The sequence below is a fragment of the Corythoichthys intestinalis genome, chromosome 13, assembly GCF_030265065.1.
Source record: "Corythoichthys intestinalis isolate RoL2023-P3 chromosome 13, ASM3026506v1, whole genome shotgun sequence".
Classification (NCBI taxonomy): domain Eukaryota; kingdom Metazoa; phylum Chordata; class Actinopteri; order Syngnathiformes; family Syngnathidae; genus Corythoichthys; species Corythoichthys intestinalis.
Window position 1 is genome coordinate 47,032,955 of NC_080407.1, and position 16,251 is coordinate 47,049,205.

General features: G+C 40.6%; 3 protein-coding genes across 6 annotated transcripts in view; 2 read left to right on the forward strand and 1 right to left on the reverse strand.

Moving 5' to 3' along the window:
• The first annotated feature begins 905 nt into the window (after positions 1-905).
• LOC130929211 (phosphatidylcholine:ceramide cholinephosphotransferase 2-like) lies at positions 906-9,872 on the forward strand. Its single transcript, XM_057856239.1, has 7 exons — positions 906-1,052; positions 4,478-4,993; positions 5,054-5,171; positions 5,234-5,291; positions 6,736-6,831; positions 9,055-9,221; positions 9,293-9,872. The coding sequence occupies exons 2-7, from the start codon at positions 4,482-4,484 to the stop codon at positions 9,464-9,466; spliced, it is 1,125 nt and encodes a 374-aa protein (XP_057712222.1). The 5' UTR covers positions 906-1,052; positions 4,478-4,481; the 3' UTR covers positions 9,467-9,872.
• Positions 9,761-13,508, reverse strand: LOC130929212 (myeloid-associated differentiation marker homolog). Its single transcript, XM_057856240.1, has 2 exons — positions 13,400-13,508; positions 9,761-13,120 (listed from the first exon to the last, which is right to left on the reverse strand). Exon 2 carries the CDS (start codon positions 13,095-13,097, stop codon positions 12,249-12,251), a length of 849 nt encoding a protein of 282 aa, XP_057712223.1. The 5' UTR covers positions 13,098-13,120; positions 13,400-13,508; the 3' UTR covers positions 9,761-12,248.
• Positions 13,509-13,949: 441 nt separating this feature from the next.
• arhgef11 (Rho guanine nucleotide exchange factor (GEF) 11) overlaps positions 13,950-16,251 on the forward strand; it is a 36,307-nt gene continuing 34,005 nt past the window's right edge. For 2 of the 4 annotated variants that reach the window (XM_057855984.1, XM_057855982.1), the window contains exon 1: positions 13,950-15,007. In XM_057855984.1, the coding sequence (XP_057711967.1) occupies positions 14,961-15,007 (47 nt within the window). In that variant the 5' untranslated portion in view covers positions 13,950-14,960. The remainder of the gene's footprint in view (positions 15,008-16,251) is intronic. The other 2 variants (XM_057855981.1, XM_057855983.1) reach the window with 1 other exon arrangement.

The window sequence follows — 16,251 nt, forward strand, 5'->3', positions numbered from 1 at the left end:
CCTGAAAAAAGGCTCCATATTTATTTATTTTTTTGTGATACCCTGACTATTTTGCTGCTTCGAGTGTTTGTTTAATTAAAGGGGGCTTGTAATGGTTTGTTTTTGAAAGTGTTTGCATTTAATTTTATTGATTTCAGAGGATACACTGCCCTCTATTGGCAACAATGAATATGACATAACTCATTTCACATGGCTGAATCCAGCTGCTCCCTGTTAAGACCAACATAAGCTAAGTTTTTGTTTGCGCTAATGTTTTTTAATACATTTCTAATTTATTGTATAGGTATATTTAGCGGTTTTTTTGTGGGAATAGGAGTTGGAACAATTTGTTAAGAGCATTGTTTAAAAAAAAAGTTAGCATTTTATAGCATTTAAGCTAGCGGACTTTTGCTATGTAAATTAGATAATTGTTCTTTTGTTGTTCTTTGATCCTCATTTATTAATTTTTCATGCCGTTTGAGGCTCAGCGCAGGTATTTAAATTTTTTTTTTTAATCAGTTTACTTGATTATTTAAACTAACAGATTAATTGATTAATCGACTAGTAAAATAATAAATAAATAAAAAGCTGCAGCTCTAATTTAAATTTGCTCATGAAATCTAGACATTTATTCTGGAAGTTTTCAAAATGTTTCTTTAGTAGTTTTTACAAAACAAAGGTTTGAATCAATTGACTACACTGTCAAATCACTATTAGACCATCATCAACCTTCTACTTGTTCTATCGGCTTTAACGGTTTTCACAAATTAACGCATTGGTTGGACGTCCACTGCCGTCAATGGCACTTAAACATGATCATTCAATACTATTCTAGTTGAAACGGAAGATTCTCGTCGGCTGTCTTTCGAAATAAACCGACTTTTGCCGAACCCAGGTGAGTCACGGGGATCGGCAGGGGGCGTAACCGGAAGTAGACGTCGCACCGTGGGTGCAGCTGTGACTACAGAGCGTCCAAGTGGAATGTACACGAGCGTGAAGTTTCCTAAAGAACTAAAATTCTGAAAAAAAAAAAAACTTTTCCATTTTTTGGGTGTATCTCTACAACTGAAAAGGTGAGTGTTTTTTTTGTTTGTTCCCTTTTTCTGCGGGTTTTAAGACGACGACGTGTTTCAACAGGTGTATTTCTCATTTCCGGTCTAATTTTCCATCAAGGACGTTAAAATACACCAAGTTACCTGAGCTTTTTTTTGCTATTTTAAACGCTATTTTATGAAAAACGACCAATGAGTCGAAAGACTTATTATAAAATAAAACGTCTGTTTGTTAACAGTCTTATTGTAGGTTTTGGATACACTTCATACGTCGTTTTAATATGAAAATAGTCACTTTGGGGGTCAGAAAAGTGACATTGTTGCCGAACGGGCTTTAATTAGAGTCTCCTGATGTTGATTTGAGAGGCGTAAACAGGAAGTTACGGTGGTGTTGTATTCAATGTCCGAACGGAGGAATAGTATTTTTGAGCTCTCAAGAAAAAATTTTGCGGGTCTAGTTCTAGTGCGGAATTTTTGGGGGTGAAGACCAGCACTTGAACTTTGGAAAAACTAACAAAATTTATTTTAAAAAGGATTTTTATTATGTCTGTCTGGTTTCAACTCCCAAAATTCTTAGAATTATTAGGGCAAGTTAGATAGTTTATCTTTGGTTAAAACACTGGTATTATTATTTTGTATTGGTTGCCACTGACTGCAATAGGTGTTAAATCCGTTTGATGTGAGATGGCTGACTCGAATTATCATATTTCAGTGCTATAGACGTCCGATCCATTTGGATAGGACTGGGAGTGACCACTTACTCAGTTTCATTTGCTGTTCCAGTTGATTTTGGGTAATTTCCTGTTGATATATGGGCGATTCTAGATCACTTCCCATTGGCTTTGCGGCATTTCTAGTTCACAAAAAAAACTGTGGTTCTTAACCTGTGCTTGATCGAACCCCTGGGGTTCGGTGAGTAAGTATAAGGGGTTCGGCGAAGGTCAAGAAACGCAGTGTCCTATTTTTGTACGCTGATTACAACTAGGCAAAGTGGCTTTTTAGGTATTGGACTAAATTACTCCCAGTTTACCCAAAGGCAGAGTTTGACTTTTGGGGCAGGGGGGCACAACATGTTGATGACCCCAACAATAAAATTAACTTACAAGAATATCTATAATAATAAGTTGACAATGAGCGTTTTTTGTTTCCCATCATTCTTGAGGGGAATTCTAAATCAGGCTGCTTAGGCAATACTTTTTGCCAAGATCGTCATCCATTGAATTTGGTGTCGTGCCAATGTAGTTACCCCAGTCAAAAATCGTATCCCCTGGGCGGAGCCATATGGAGGTAGATTTGTGTCTTTATTATTCAATCCCAAAAAAAAAAAAAAACTTCACTAATAAAAGAAAAAAGTTGCTTCAATCAAAATATATATTTTCAACAAAAAAAAAGTTTTTAATCAAAAAAATGTGTTTGAACGCAAAAATAAATTTGAAACTCAAAAAAACAAAAAAATGCATGTGAAAGCATTTTTTTCTTTGATTAATTTTTTGGTTTATTGTGATTGAAGCAACTTTTTGATTGAAGTAATGTTGATTTGTGTTTGGGTCACATTTTGGCTAGGACATTTTTCTCTTTATTATTCAATCAAAAAATAAGTTGCTTCAAAAAAAAATACATTTTCAATAAGAAAAATCACTTCAGTCAAAAAAAGAAAAATTTCAATCATACAAAAAAGTTTTTGAATGCGAAAAAAAAATATTTGAAATTGAAAAATTTGGCATTTGAACACTTAATTTTTCATTGAAAAAGTTTTCTTTGATTGAACCAAACCTTGTTGTGTTTGAGCCATGTTATGATTAGGGCATTTTAGTCTAAATCATTCAATACCCAAAAAAGTTGCTTCAATCAAAAAAAAAAAAAAAAAGAAAAAAATTTCAATCCAAGAAAAAAATCTTTCAAATCAAATATTATTTTTCTCTAATATATACATATATATATATGTATTAAATTATATGCACAGCAAATGACTGTCTAAGGTGCTCGAAAAATAATTTTGACTCATTATAAAAATGTTTTTTTGTTCATCTCATTCATTTTTGTTGTAGTTTTATTGGTTTACAACTTTTTTATATATAGGATAGTCACTTACAGGCAATGACACTTTTCGGCCACCAGGGGGCCCCCCTTAAAACACGCTTATGAATTTACCGTAATTTTCGCGCTCTAAGGCGCACCTGACTATAAGCCGCCACCTACCAAACGTTACACGAAAATGGCATTTGTTCATAGATAAGCCGCACTGGACTATAAGCAAAAAGATATTAACCGGTTACACTTTATTTAACAGCGGCATCATAGGACTGTCACAAGACCAAATGAACCACCGTGAAGCTTTGAATCAATTGGCTGCAAAGCTTCATTGCTTCAAGAAGCTTCATTTGACTATCACTGCTCCCTATGGGGAGACAGTCAACCTCTGCTGCCACCTGCTGTCAACACTGTTGTTGTCCGACATGCCTCCTAGCATGCATTGCAGTGCTCCAGATGTAAATAACAATCAAAATTCATTTTAAGTGCTAATTATTTATTCAGTTAGTGTCCTAATTGTTTCATTAATTGCTAAGTATGGTATTTGGTAACACTCACTGACAGTGGTGCCATAAGACTGTCGTTGGACAATCATAAATATGACATGACACGGTCACAAGCATTAATAAATGCTTATAACAGATGTTATTTAGTGTTATCCGGCAAATTATCTCACTTTTGAATGGATGTAAAAGATCCGAGTTAGACATAAATGGAGTGAGCAGCATAATTTGACACTTAATGACATCTTTCATAAGCATTCAGTAATGCTCATGATAGTGTCATGTCATAATTATGACGGTCTTATGACAGTGTTATGATGCCGCTGTCAAAAAAGTGTTACCAAATACCACAACTAGCAATAAATGAAAAAACTGGAATAGTAACTAGCACAGAACATGGATTTTGAAGGTTATTTACATCTGTAGCGCTGCAGTGCATGCTAGGGGGCATGTGTTACCGATTTACCCAAATAAATCAACAAATAAGCCACACTGGACTTAAAGCCGTAGGATTCAAAATGAAGGATAAAAGAAGTACAGGCTTAATCAGTTTTTTCTTCAGGAACTGGTTTGCTCAGTGGAAGGTTGATTCGCACTTGGTATGAGGGAATACAACAGACCAATGGGCAACGTGGTGTCAAATTTTGACATGTTTATAAAACATGCTGTCAAAATGAGAAGAATTTTGAACAAGAATTTGCTAAATGATTAGCTTGCTAGCTTAAATATATCTGTTTTGATTTTTTATGTAATTCCAAAGGGTTTGGTGAATCTACATGTGAAACTTCAGTGCCTTTAGCAAGGTTAAGAACCACTGATCTAAACAGTTATTTTAGTGAACTCATTCCCTGCCATTGATGTCAATAGATGTCTACAAGTGATAAACTTATATTTGACTCTGATTCCAAAAAGCGCCATGGCTGCCTCGAGTCTGATCCAGGACGATGACGACGATGGCATCCACCCCCACGTGGAAGTCAGCGTCACAACCGTCAGCCCTTCCCCGCCCGCTCCGGACGACGTGGTCCCGGTCCGCCCCGTGACCCCGCCTCCAGCCGACACCCCCAAGCGTGGCAAAATGGGCAGCCTCCTTCAGCAGAACCAGCTGATCCAGACCCTGAGCAGCGGCCTGAAGCGTCACTGCGACTACGTGAAGATCTCTGTGCCCGAGGAACGCGGCGACCGTCTCCCCAAGGAGTGGTGGAAAACGGGCGTTGCTTTCCTCTACGCCGTCTTCAACCTGGTCTTCACCACGGTGGTCATCACCATCGTGCATGAGAGGGTGCCCGACAAGTCGGTGAGCCCGCCGCTGCCCGATAAGTTCTTCGACTACGTGGGCCGGGTTCCTTGGGCCTTCACCGTCACCGAGGTCAACGGGCTGATCCTGTCGGGACTCTGGCTGGTTCAGTGGCTGCTCCTCAAGCACAAGTAAGATGTTTTAGGACTGAAGTTTCATCCTCTGCTCAACCCCGATGTCCTTCCCGTCAGAGCCATTGTGGGGCGCCGCTGCTTCTTCCTCATCGGAACGCTCTACATGTACCGCTGCATTACCATGTACATCACCACCTTACCTGTTCCTGGTAGACACATGGTTTGCGCGCCCAAGGTACTCCAACACACGCAATGCTCTTGTCAATACTTCTTTAATGCGTCTAACCCTACTTGCAGCTGTACGACGACTCGGCGGGAAAGATCAGGAGGATCGTTCGGCTAATCTCTGGAGGAGGTATGACACCGATGCACGGATCCCAGAAAATTTAACTTGTAGAAGGACCATACATGGGGTTCTAGAACAGACCCTTGTGGGACAGCTTTAGAACAATTTGGAACATTTGATTGGTAACCAGTTTAAGGTTGGGACTAGTGCTGCAACGATTATTCGATTAACTCGAGTAATTCGATTAGAAAAAGGATTCGAATTAAATTTTGCTGCTACGAGTATTCGTTTAATTAAAGTGGCGTTGTAATGGTTTGTTTTGAAAGTGTTTGCATTTAGTTTTATTGATTTGGGCAGATACACTGCCCTCTAGTGGCGACAGTGAATATGACGTAACTCATTTCACATGGCTGAATCTAGCTGCTCCCTGTTAAGACCAACATAAGCTAAGTTTTTGTTTGAGCTAATGCCTTTTTCAATGCATTCATAATTTAGTTTATTAGTATATTTAGCCAATTTTTGTTGGAATATCTGTTTGAAGCATTTGTTAAGAGCATCGTTAAAAAAAAACTTAGCATTTTATTGCATTTAAGCTAGCGGACTTTTGCTGTGTAAGTTAGCCAATTATTCTTTTGTTGTACTTAGATCCTCATTTATTTATTTTTTATACTGTTTGAGGCTCAGCTTAGGTATTTAAATTTTCTATGTTCCTTATCCAATTACTCGATTATTCGAACTAACTAGTTCATCGATTAATCGACTACTAAAATAATCGATAACTGCCGCCCTGTTTGGGACATTTGTGGCTACGTGTTGTGAAAGGTCTACCTTAATCTAACGTTGTATTTCTTAACTCATTAGTTTCCATTGACGGTAGTAAAGGAACCAGAGTCCCTTTAAAAATGAGCTGTTTTCGGACCCTGAAATTCAGAAAACGCATCAAGAACCTTACCACTGTTTTATAAGCTCTAATTGTGATCAATTGACGGTGATCAGTGCTTAATTTGCAAAACATAAGGTTTTGGCGGAATGCAAATTATATATGACAGCTCAGAGATGATGAGACGGCCACAGGTCCTGGAACATATGCAGAAAATGGTGCTGAAAATTACACGCAAATGCCCACTTGTCATACTGTGGGACTTACAAGCCTCAATTTCAGATAATATCCATTGTATAAATGTTATGACAACAATTTATAATTATTTAGGCTATACTCTGCGCAGCACGGTAGGCCAAAATCAAGAGGTGCCGGATCTTGTTCCGGCAGGATCCGGCTCAAACTAACCCCTGACCCTAATGGATGTCCATTCCATTTTGATTCAGAGGGCAGGCTGCGGACATTCAAAATCAACAGATTTGCCCTAAAATAAACCGAAGGTGACCCAAAATCAATCAAAATGATCATCACTGATGAATATACTCATTGTCTGCAATTGACTGCAATAGAAGTCTAAATCATTTGGACTGAGAGGGGCTAAGATTGTCATATTGTTCAATTTTTTTTTAATAGGTTTGTCTCTGACCGGCTCCCACATGATGTGCGGCGACTTCCTGTACAGCGGCCACACGGTTATGCTAACCCTGTCCTACCTCTTCATCAAAGAGTGTGAGTCAGCAAATCAATTACCGTAATTTTCGGACTATAAGCCACTACTTTTTTCCTCATTTTGAATCATCGGGGCTTATTTCTTGATTTATTTGGGTTAATAGGTAAAACTTTAATTGACGGCGGCGTCATAAGACTGCCATAAGACCGCCATATTTATGACATGACACTATCATGAGCATTAATGAGTGCTTATGACAGCTCTCATTAAGTATCACCCGGAATTATGTCACTATCTCCATTTATGTCCAACTTGGATCTTTTACATCCATTCAAAAGTGAGATAATCTGTCGGACGACACAAAAGACATCTGTCATAAGATTTCATTAATGCTCATGGCAGTGTCATGTCATAAGTATGATTGTCTTATGACAGTTTTATGGCGCCACTGTCAAATAAAGTCTTACCAAATACCATAGCTAGCAATTAATGAAACAATTGGAACAGTAACTGAAGAAATAATTAGTACAGAACAGTGTTGTTTTTGGCAGCCCTTTTAATTTTTGTCTTAGTCTTTTGGACAATAGTGCTTATGAGTCTTAGTCATATTTGACTCATCTCAAAATGTGTTTGTCTTTGTCTAGTTTTAGTCGACGTTCACTAAAAATGTTTTCGTCTCTTAAATAAATTTTAAAAAACCCTCCAAAAATAAATAAATAAAGGTTTCCAACATAAACATTGATGAGCACATATTGTAGCATCTACAAGGACAACTCAACTTGGTGAGAATACACAATCAGCAGGAAAACGGTACATTATTTTCATTGAATTATACCCACCTGGACGAGTTTAAGAGGCACGGGGCCGATTAATCGGCGGCCTGCATTGTTGGCGTGGCCGTCAAAACTGACTGAGTGGAATCACAGACAAAGATCCTATTTTCATTGAAAATTTGTGTGAATAAATGCTTAAATTCCTGAATTCTTTCTAGATATGGATGTAGAACAGTCTCCATTCTTGGTTAAAAGTAGGGATGTCCCGATCCAGGTTTTTGCACTTCCGATCCGATACCGATATTGTTTTGCACTTCCGATCCAAAACCGATACTGGCTGATACCGGCCTATCTGAGCATGTGTTAAAGTTTAAAGTAGAGATGTCCGATCACGTCATTTTCAAAGTATCGGAATCGGCAAAAAAATATCGGACATGCCTTTTTTAAATATTTATATATTTTTTAATTAAATCATTTTCTAATTGTATTTAACGTTACAGACATAATATGTTACACTCATCCAGAGTGTTTAGTTTAGGCTTAAGGTAGGGTTATCAAATTCATCCCGTTAACGGCGGGAATTATTTTTAAAAATGAATTTATCACGTTAAAATATTTAACGCATGCGCTGCACGACCCACTCACGCATTGTCGCGTTCAATTTGTAATGGCGCCGTTTTACCTATTTATAGAGCTAAAAGGCAGCGTAAAATGAGTAGAGTGAATTTTGGCAGCCTTTGGAGCCTTTTTTTAATTGGCTAAAGCCTTACAATCCCTCTCCCTACGATTAGAAATATCGTGGGAAGCAATGTGGGGAAGAAAGGTTGTAATTGATCTTTTTCTTAACACCCTATGTTATTTCCCAACGCAGAGAAGATATATCAATTGGTACCACTACGCACAGTCATGGTTGCACTTCCCATCATGCATTTGGACAGAACAGTTAAATGGCTACAGTATCATTTACTGAAAGCGCAACAAATACACTATTTAGTCACAATATACAAAGTCACATTTATCCTTTAAGAATTACAAGTCTTTCTATCCGTGGATCCCTCACAGAAAGAATGTTAATAATGTAAATGCCATCTTGAGGATTTATTGTTATAATAAACAAATACAGTACTTATGTACTGTATGTTGAATGTATGTATTCGTACGAGTTTTATTCATTTTTTTCTTTATGCATTGCCAAAATGTATATGATCGGGAAAAATTATCGGGAATGATTGGAATTGAATCGGGAGCAAAAAAAAAAGCAGTCGGATCGGGAAATATCGGGAATCTGCAGATACTCAAACTAAAACGATCGGGATCGGATCGGGAGCAAAAAAACATGATCGGAACAACCCTAGTTACCGGGTAATCTTTTGGTGTAAATGTCGGCAGCTTATAGTCCAGTGCGGCTTATTTTTGGTGTCAAATTTCGTGGTTGGCGGCTTTTAGTCGGAAAATTACAGTAGCTTGGCGGACTTGCGTCACTAGCTAACACCAGTCCGTCACCCGCAGATTCTCCTCGCTGGATGTGCTGGTACCAGTGGATCTGCTGGCTACTCAGCGCCTCGGGGGTGATCTGCATCCTGGTGGCGCACGAGCACTACAGCATTGATGTCCTAGTAGGGTACTTTGTAACCACAAGGCTCTTCTGGTGGTACCACACCATGGCCAACACGCACGTGAGCGCGAACGCTAGTACCTAACGCGGCGTTCATCGGATTATCTTCACACCCGTCTCGTTTTTTGCCAGGCTCTTCGTCGGGTGCCCAACAACTTCTTATCTCGAACCTGGTGGAACCCCGTCTTCAACTTCCTTGAGAGGAACGTCCAGACCAACGTCCCCGTCGTCTTCTCGTGGCCGCTGCCGCTACCGTCATCGTGCCGGCAACGGTACCGGATCGTGGAGGGAGGAAGGGACGACTGACGAAAGCGCTTACAGACGGTTAGCGTGTCGCGCTAACCGCACAGATGAGTCAGGTTTTGTGGGACTTACTTGAAAGTACAAAAAGGTCACTGTGAAGTTTGTGAACCATGTACATAATATTTGTTGTTCACTTGTAAATAACTATATCACGAGTAGAAGAGTAGTTAGAAGAATAGAAAGGTTGTTGATGTCGTTCCTTACTTTGAGTGTCATAAGTGGCAAAATGCAAACGTTACTGAATGGTCAATTTTTAATGAAACGGTTCGTCTGTCATTGTTAATAGTAACCAATGAGTAAAAGTATGACAACGTGAAAACCAAAGGTTTATTTGTTCCTAGTTGCATGATAATTTGGAAAATAATGTAAAGGTTCTGTCTGCTAGCAAAAAGTATGGAATCACCAGTCTCAAACGAGCACTTACTCAGACATTTTATTATGTAGAAGAAACTAGGATAAAAAGCTTGAAAAAATAATGAATTCGTTCAAAAGTGCAACTCTTTAGCATTCAGAAACACTAAAAGAAATGAATAAAAACATTGTGGTGGTCAGTAAATGTTACTTTTGTAGAGCAAGTGCAGGGAAATAAATATAGAATCACTCCATTCTGAAGAAAAAAATATGGAATCACTTCATTTTGAGTAGAAAATACAGACACACCCAGTCAATTTCCTCTCAATTGGGCCTCTACCTCAGATTAGATCTGCTCGTTAGTCAGCAGTTAAAAACAGTGCAGTTATCACACCTTGGAGGGCTGTTGGACCATGTGGATTCAACAAGAATCATGGCTCCAACAAGAGAGATGTCTTTTGAGACTAAGGAGAGGATTATCAAACGTCTTGAAGAAGGTAACGCTACATGTATGGTTGCCAAAGATGTGGGCTGTTCAAAGTCAGCTGTATCAAAAATCTGCATGGCAAGGTTGTTAAAGTTAAGGGTATTGATATACCGAGGAAGACATCCAAACGTCATGACAAACAACTAAAGGCTATATGTCTTGAAAACTGAAGATGTACAACAAGACAAATGAAGAGGAAATGGAAGGAAGCTGGAGTCAAAGTATGTGACAGAACTGTGCAAAATAGCCTAAAGGAAATGGGATTTTCATACAGGAAAGCTAAAAGGAAACCATCATTGACACCAGTTATTATGAAAAAATCCCCTTGTCGAGAGTCAAGAATTCGCATTGGACAAGTGATGATGCTGGACTTTTGTTTGGTGCTGTTCCAGTGAGATTTACAAAGATGAGTGCCTGAAGAAAACATCAAAATTTCCTCAGTCCATGATGATATGGAGCTGCATGTCAGGCAACTGCGCTGGGGAGATGGCTGTGGTTAAATCTTCAATAAATGTACAAGTTTACATTGAAATTTTAGACAGCTTTCTTATTCGTTCAATTGAAAGTATGTTTGGCCGTAATGAAATCATTTTCCAAGATGACAATGCATCACGCAAAGTGTAAAGACACTAAAGGGCACTCTCACTGCATCCTGCCGAAGCTTGATGCACACTTCCTTTGCTCGCCTTTTGGCACTTTCAATTCGCTTTTCGAGTGAATGTGATGGGTTCTGCGAGCGCGCCTCCATTAAGGCCTGCAGCTGCATTTCTTCCTGGTGTCGCATCTTCCTGAGTATCTGAGAGACGTGCTTCTGCACCTTCAGGTCCTAAAACATACCAGTTATTATGAAATCATCCCCTTGTCAAGAGTCAAGAATCTGCATTGGACAAGGTGATGACGCTGGAACTTTTGTTTGGTGCTGTTCCAGTGAGATTTACAAAGATGACTACCTGAAGAACACATCAAGATTCCCTCAGTCCTTGATGATATGAGGCTGCATGTCAGGCAAAGGCACTGAGGAGATGGCTGTGCTTAAATCTTCAATAAATGTACAAGTTTACATTGAAATTTTAGACAGCTTTCTTATCCCTTCAATTGAAAATATGTCATTTTCCAAGATGACAATGCATCATGCCACAGAGCTAAAACTGTTAAAGCATTTCTTGGAGACTGAATGCAATGTCCTGCAAATAGCCCAGATCTCAACCCTAGTGAAAACCTGTGGTGGAAATAGAAAAAAATGGTCCACAGCAAGGCTCCGACCTGCAAGGATGATCTGGCAACTGCAATCAAAGAGATTTGGCACCAAATTGACGAAAAATACAGTTTGTCACTCATCAAGTCCATGCCTCAGAGACTGCAAGCTGTCATAAAAGCAACTAAATACTAGAGATGTGTTTTGATTGTTATTTCTTTGACTGAGGGAATTTTGATGTCTTCATCAGGCAGTCATCTTTGTAAATCTCACTGGAACAGCACCAAACAAAAGTTCCAGCATCATCACCTTGTCCAATGCATTCTTGACAAGGTGATAGAACAAATTGATGAATACTCATCAAGTCCGTGCCTCAGAGATTGCAAGCTGTCATAAAAGCCAGAGGTGGTGCTACTAAATACTAGAGATGTTTTGATTCTTATTTCTTTATTTCTCACGATTCCATATTTTTTTCCTCAGAATGGAGTGATTCCATATATATTTCCCAGCATTTGCTCTATAAAATTAACATTTACTGACCACCACAATGTTTTTTATTCATTTTTTAAGTGTTTCTGAATGCTAAAGAGTTGCACTTTTGAACAAATACATTATTTTTCAAGCTTTTTATCCGAGTTTGTTCTACATAATAAAATGTCTGAGTGCTCATCCGAGACTGGTGATTCCATACTTTTTGCTAGGGGTTGTAGTAATAACGTTAAGTTGAACAAGAGTCAAAATTTGCCTAAAGCTCACATACTGACAAATACAAGTCTGGCAGTGTGCGCTAGGTCGGCGAGGTAAAGCAGGAAGTTGAGGCCGGTGAGGACCGCCACCGCGATCAGGCTGGACTCGGCACCTCTGCCCCCGTAGCGCTTGCTGAACTGGAAGACTGGCCAGAGGATTGTGGCCGTTAGATACATGGCAACCGCCAGGAGCCCGAACGCCGACAGGAAGCGGGGAAAAGGCAATGGCAGGTACCCGGTGCACTCCCCCACGCACATCACCACCACGGCAATGGAGAGGATAAAGCAGATGCAGTAGACGGCCATGCACCACTGGAGCGCGGCGTGACTCTCGTACGCGACGGGCTCGCTGACCAGGATGAAGATGACGCACGCCACGAAGGTCTGGCACACCTTGAGCAAACCCGGCACCGTGGCCATGTAGCCCGCCACCTCGCCGGGTCGCGCTTTGGTCAGGCACACCTCCACCATGTAGGCCACCGCCGCCAGGCAGGAGAAGACGGTGGAGGCCACGCGGTGCTCACGCGCTTCGTCGTAGTAAACGCTGTCCCGCAGGAAGTTCAGCGGGAAGATGACGGATGCGGAGAGGCAGAGGAGGGCGGCGTAGCACGCCACCGTAATGGGGAAATTGGACCAGGACACCGGCACGCGTGCTTGCAGGCCCAGAAGCTCCACCAGCAGGATCAAGGCTGTGGCAGCGAAGCTGAAGGCCCAGCAGAAGATGCACCAGGACGCCATTCCGCCGGGAGGCAAGCGCGCGCCGTGTGCCGCCACGCTGAACGCCACGCAGGTGAACAGCAGAGCGACGACACGCGCGCACAGCAGACGGGACCAGCCCAACGCAATCACGGGCATGATGGGACGGTTTGGAGGCGGCGCTTGTGTTGATGGGGTCAAGAGAAAAAACATAGGTCAGGATGAGTTTGAACTATTTCATTGTTAGTTCCTGGTTTTAAGGATGGCTGCTACATTAAAATCATAAAAATAAACGGTCTTAAGAGCTTCTTTGAAAATTACCCCCACCCCTATCTGCCAAACACACCCTTCCTGACCCCTGAAAGTAGCTGAGAACATCTGATGGATGACAGGAAGTGGCGAGTCTATGCCTAAACTTGCGCTTTTTTAAGCATCAGTAAGATAAAAGCCAACAATCTTACCAAAAGGTTCTTTGCTGATCTCCACGGCTTTAAGTTCCTTAAACTTTACAAGCACGCACGCCCACGAGCCCCCCCCCCCAACCGTTTCCCTATCCTGTTCTCACGCCCCTCCTGACCATATTTGGTAAAAACGCGCCTAGTGCTTTTTGAACACTCGCCGACGAAATACGAATTGCGGCAATGAACAGGATTTTTTAAATACTTGTTCCTGATTTTAGACGCTCGTGCGCGTTCAACAATGCGCGAGAAATGCGTCGCGCCTACAGGGGGCGCTCGCCCTAACGCGTACTAAAGGAAGTACATGCCCGTGGATTACAGATGGGATGTACAGTGTTATAAAGTGAACCGGATGAAATAACTCCGTTCTGAATGACATTTAACTCTTGAACGTTTCATTATGAACATTTTAGGTCAATTGCCAACATTTTAACTGGGAAGACCTGGCTATAAATGCTAACCTTTCAATGACATTGACGGCTTTAGAGGTTCATAGCAGCCAATGCGCCTTTGAATCTCCCACATGCAAAAGATTCCCATCTCAAGAGTCACTCTAAAGAGTCGCTTCGTTCGTTACTGTCACAACTGTACTGCTGATGCCCCGGAGAGCACAGCAACAAAACAACACGCTCATTCAGTCGCTGTCTGGAATTAATGGGGCTTTTTTAGCTTCTTAATACGACTCGGACCGTGACCGCTAGTCGTCTGTGTCGGTGCAGCATATTATCTCTATATAAAACATATAAAACCGCCTTTGTTTTTGGACCGCGTAGCCAAGGTGGACTTGGGCCGGAATGGCGGCTAGCCGGCTAGCTTCAATGCACCTTTAACCTCTTGTGTGGATTTGCACTTAAGTACCCATAGTGTGGCTAATTCTTACTTTAGCCATACATATTTCGTTCCAATTTTCCAATGAAAAGCTTATTAGCAACTTTTAACAGCAGCGCCTCGTTAGCTTTCTTGGCATCCGAGAATGGGGCTCTTTGGGCGGCCGTAGCGCTCACTCGATGCCGCGGTTCGATATGGGCCCAGCCAATGAATTAAGGTCACCACGCTAATGCTAGCTTTACTATATACTAAACGTAATTTTTGTTGAGTCCTCCATCAAATTACGTCTTGCGATTTATTAATCTTCGTTAATTAATGTAAATAATGCTGTTTTGTCAGCTAGCTGCTAGCTAGCATTACATATCCACCTCTTGACATTCTACTGAGTTTCCCACCACAAAAGTGGATACGCAAGTTAATCTTTACGTCGGTGTTGTAAAATTATGAAAAGAAAATTAAACGACTGATCCCACATGACTTGTTGGGAGTCGCCAGTCTGCTGTGCGCTACTCAAGCTAACCTTTTCAACAAGCCCTTTCTTGGACATGTTCAAGTTTAAGCAGCGTTTTGTTTTCCTTTTACTGACTTGCAAAGCGTCGTGACAGATGTGGACAAGCCTCACAAGAGTGCCGAAGGAAAAATGAGCAGGTTCGTGTTGTGAAAGTGCAGAAGAAAGTTGAGCTAACAGCTCTTTGCAAGAGGAACATGGCCATAACGAGGGGACAGCAGCAGATAAATGACTGAAGACATGAGTCTCCGCCAGCCTACTTCCACCCTTGACAGGTAAGGTTCGTTAGTTTAGTTTGAATTGAGCTCATCTGGTAGCATTTAGCATCCTGTTGTGGTTATTGTTTGGGTGTTGTGAACGTTTACCTGATCGCAAAGGGACTGAATCTGAAAGTAGGCATGTGCCGGTATGAGAACATTAAGCAAAAATACCGCGGTTTCATGGTATCACAGTATTGCAATTATAGCTCTAAAATGTGTTTTAAGATGTATGGGTTAGTTTTTTTTTTTCCATTGAACTGTTTTAAAAAAAAAATTATTTAATTTTTTAAAAATTTTACCACTAGTATGATTAATATTAAGTAGTTGAATATTAATGGAGAGCAAGAGCAAGAGACAGCGCTTGTGTGTATGACTCGTATCATTATTTACACATTATACACACCCTCAACACAAAGTCACCAGAGAGAAAAAACGCCAAAGGCTGTATTATAAAAATGTTATTTTGAACAGATGTTTACAATGGTGGAGGACTTTACAAAATTAGGCTAATGGTAGAGAGGAAACGAGTTAGCCATCTTGGCATGCTAACTATTCTCGTTAACAAGCTTGCCATATATTATTTGTTTTACAGCAGGGCTGGGAACCAGTGGTTTTTGCCATGTGGCAAAATGGATTTTGCCATGTGCGATATTTTTTTGCAATGTGGCATTTTTTTGCCATGTGGCAAAATTGATTTTGCCATGTGGCATTTTTTTGCCATGTGATATTTTTTTGGACATGTGGCCAAATTGATTTTGTCATGTGGCATTTTTTTTGACATATGGCAAAATGGATTTTGCCATTCGGCATTTTTTAACATGTGGAAAACTGGATTTTCCCTGTGGCATTTTTTTTGCCATGTGGCAAAATGGATTTTGCCATGTGGCATTTTTTGACATGTGGAATTTTTTAGACATGTGCCAAAATTGATTTTGCCATGTGGCATTTTTTTGCCACGTGGCAAAATGGATTTTGCCATGTGGCATTTTTTTGCCTTGTAACAAAATGGATTTTGCGATGTGGCATTTTTTTGCCATGTGACAAAATGGATTTTGCTATGTGGCATTTTGTTTTGACATGTGGCAAAATTGGTAAAATAAAAAAAATGCCACATGGCAAAAAAACGCCACATGGCAAAATCCATTTTACATCATGGCAAAAAAATACCACATGACAAAATCCATTTTGCCACATGACAAAATCCATTTTGCCACATGGCAAATACCACCTTTAGTTCTCGCTGTCTCTCCCAGCTGGAG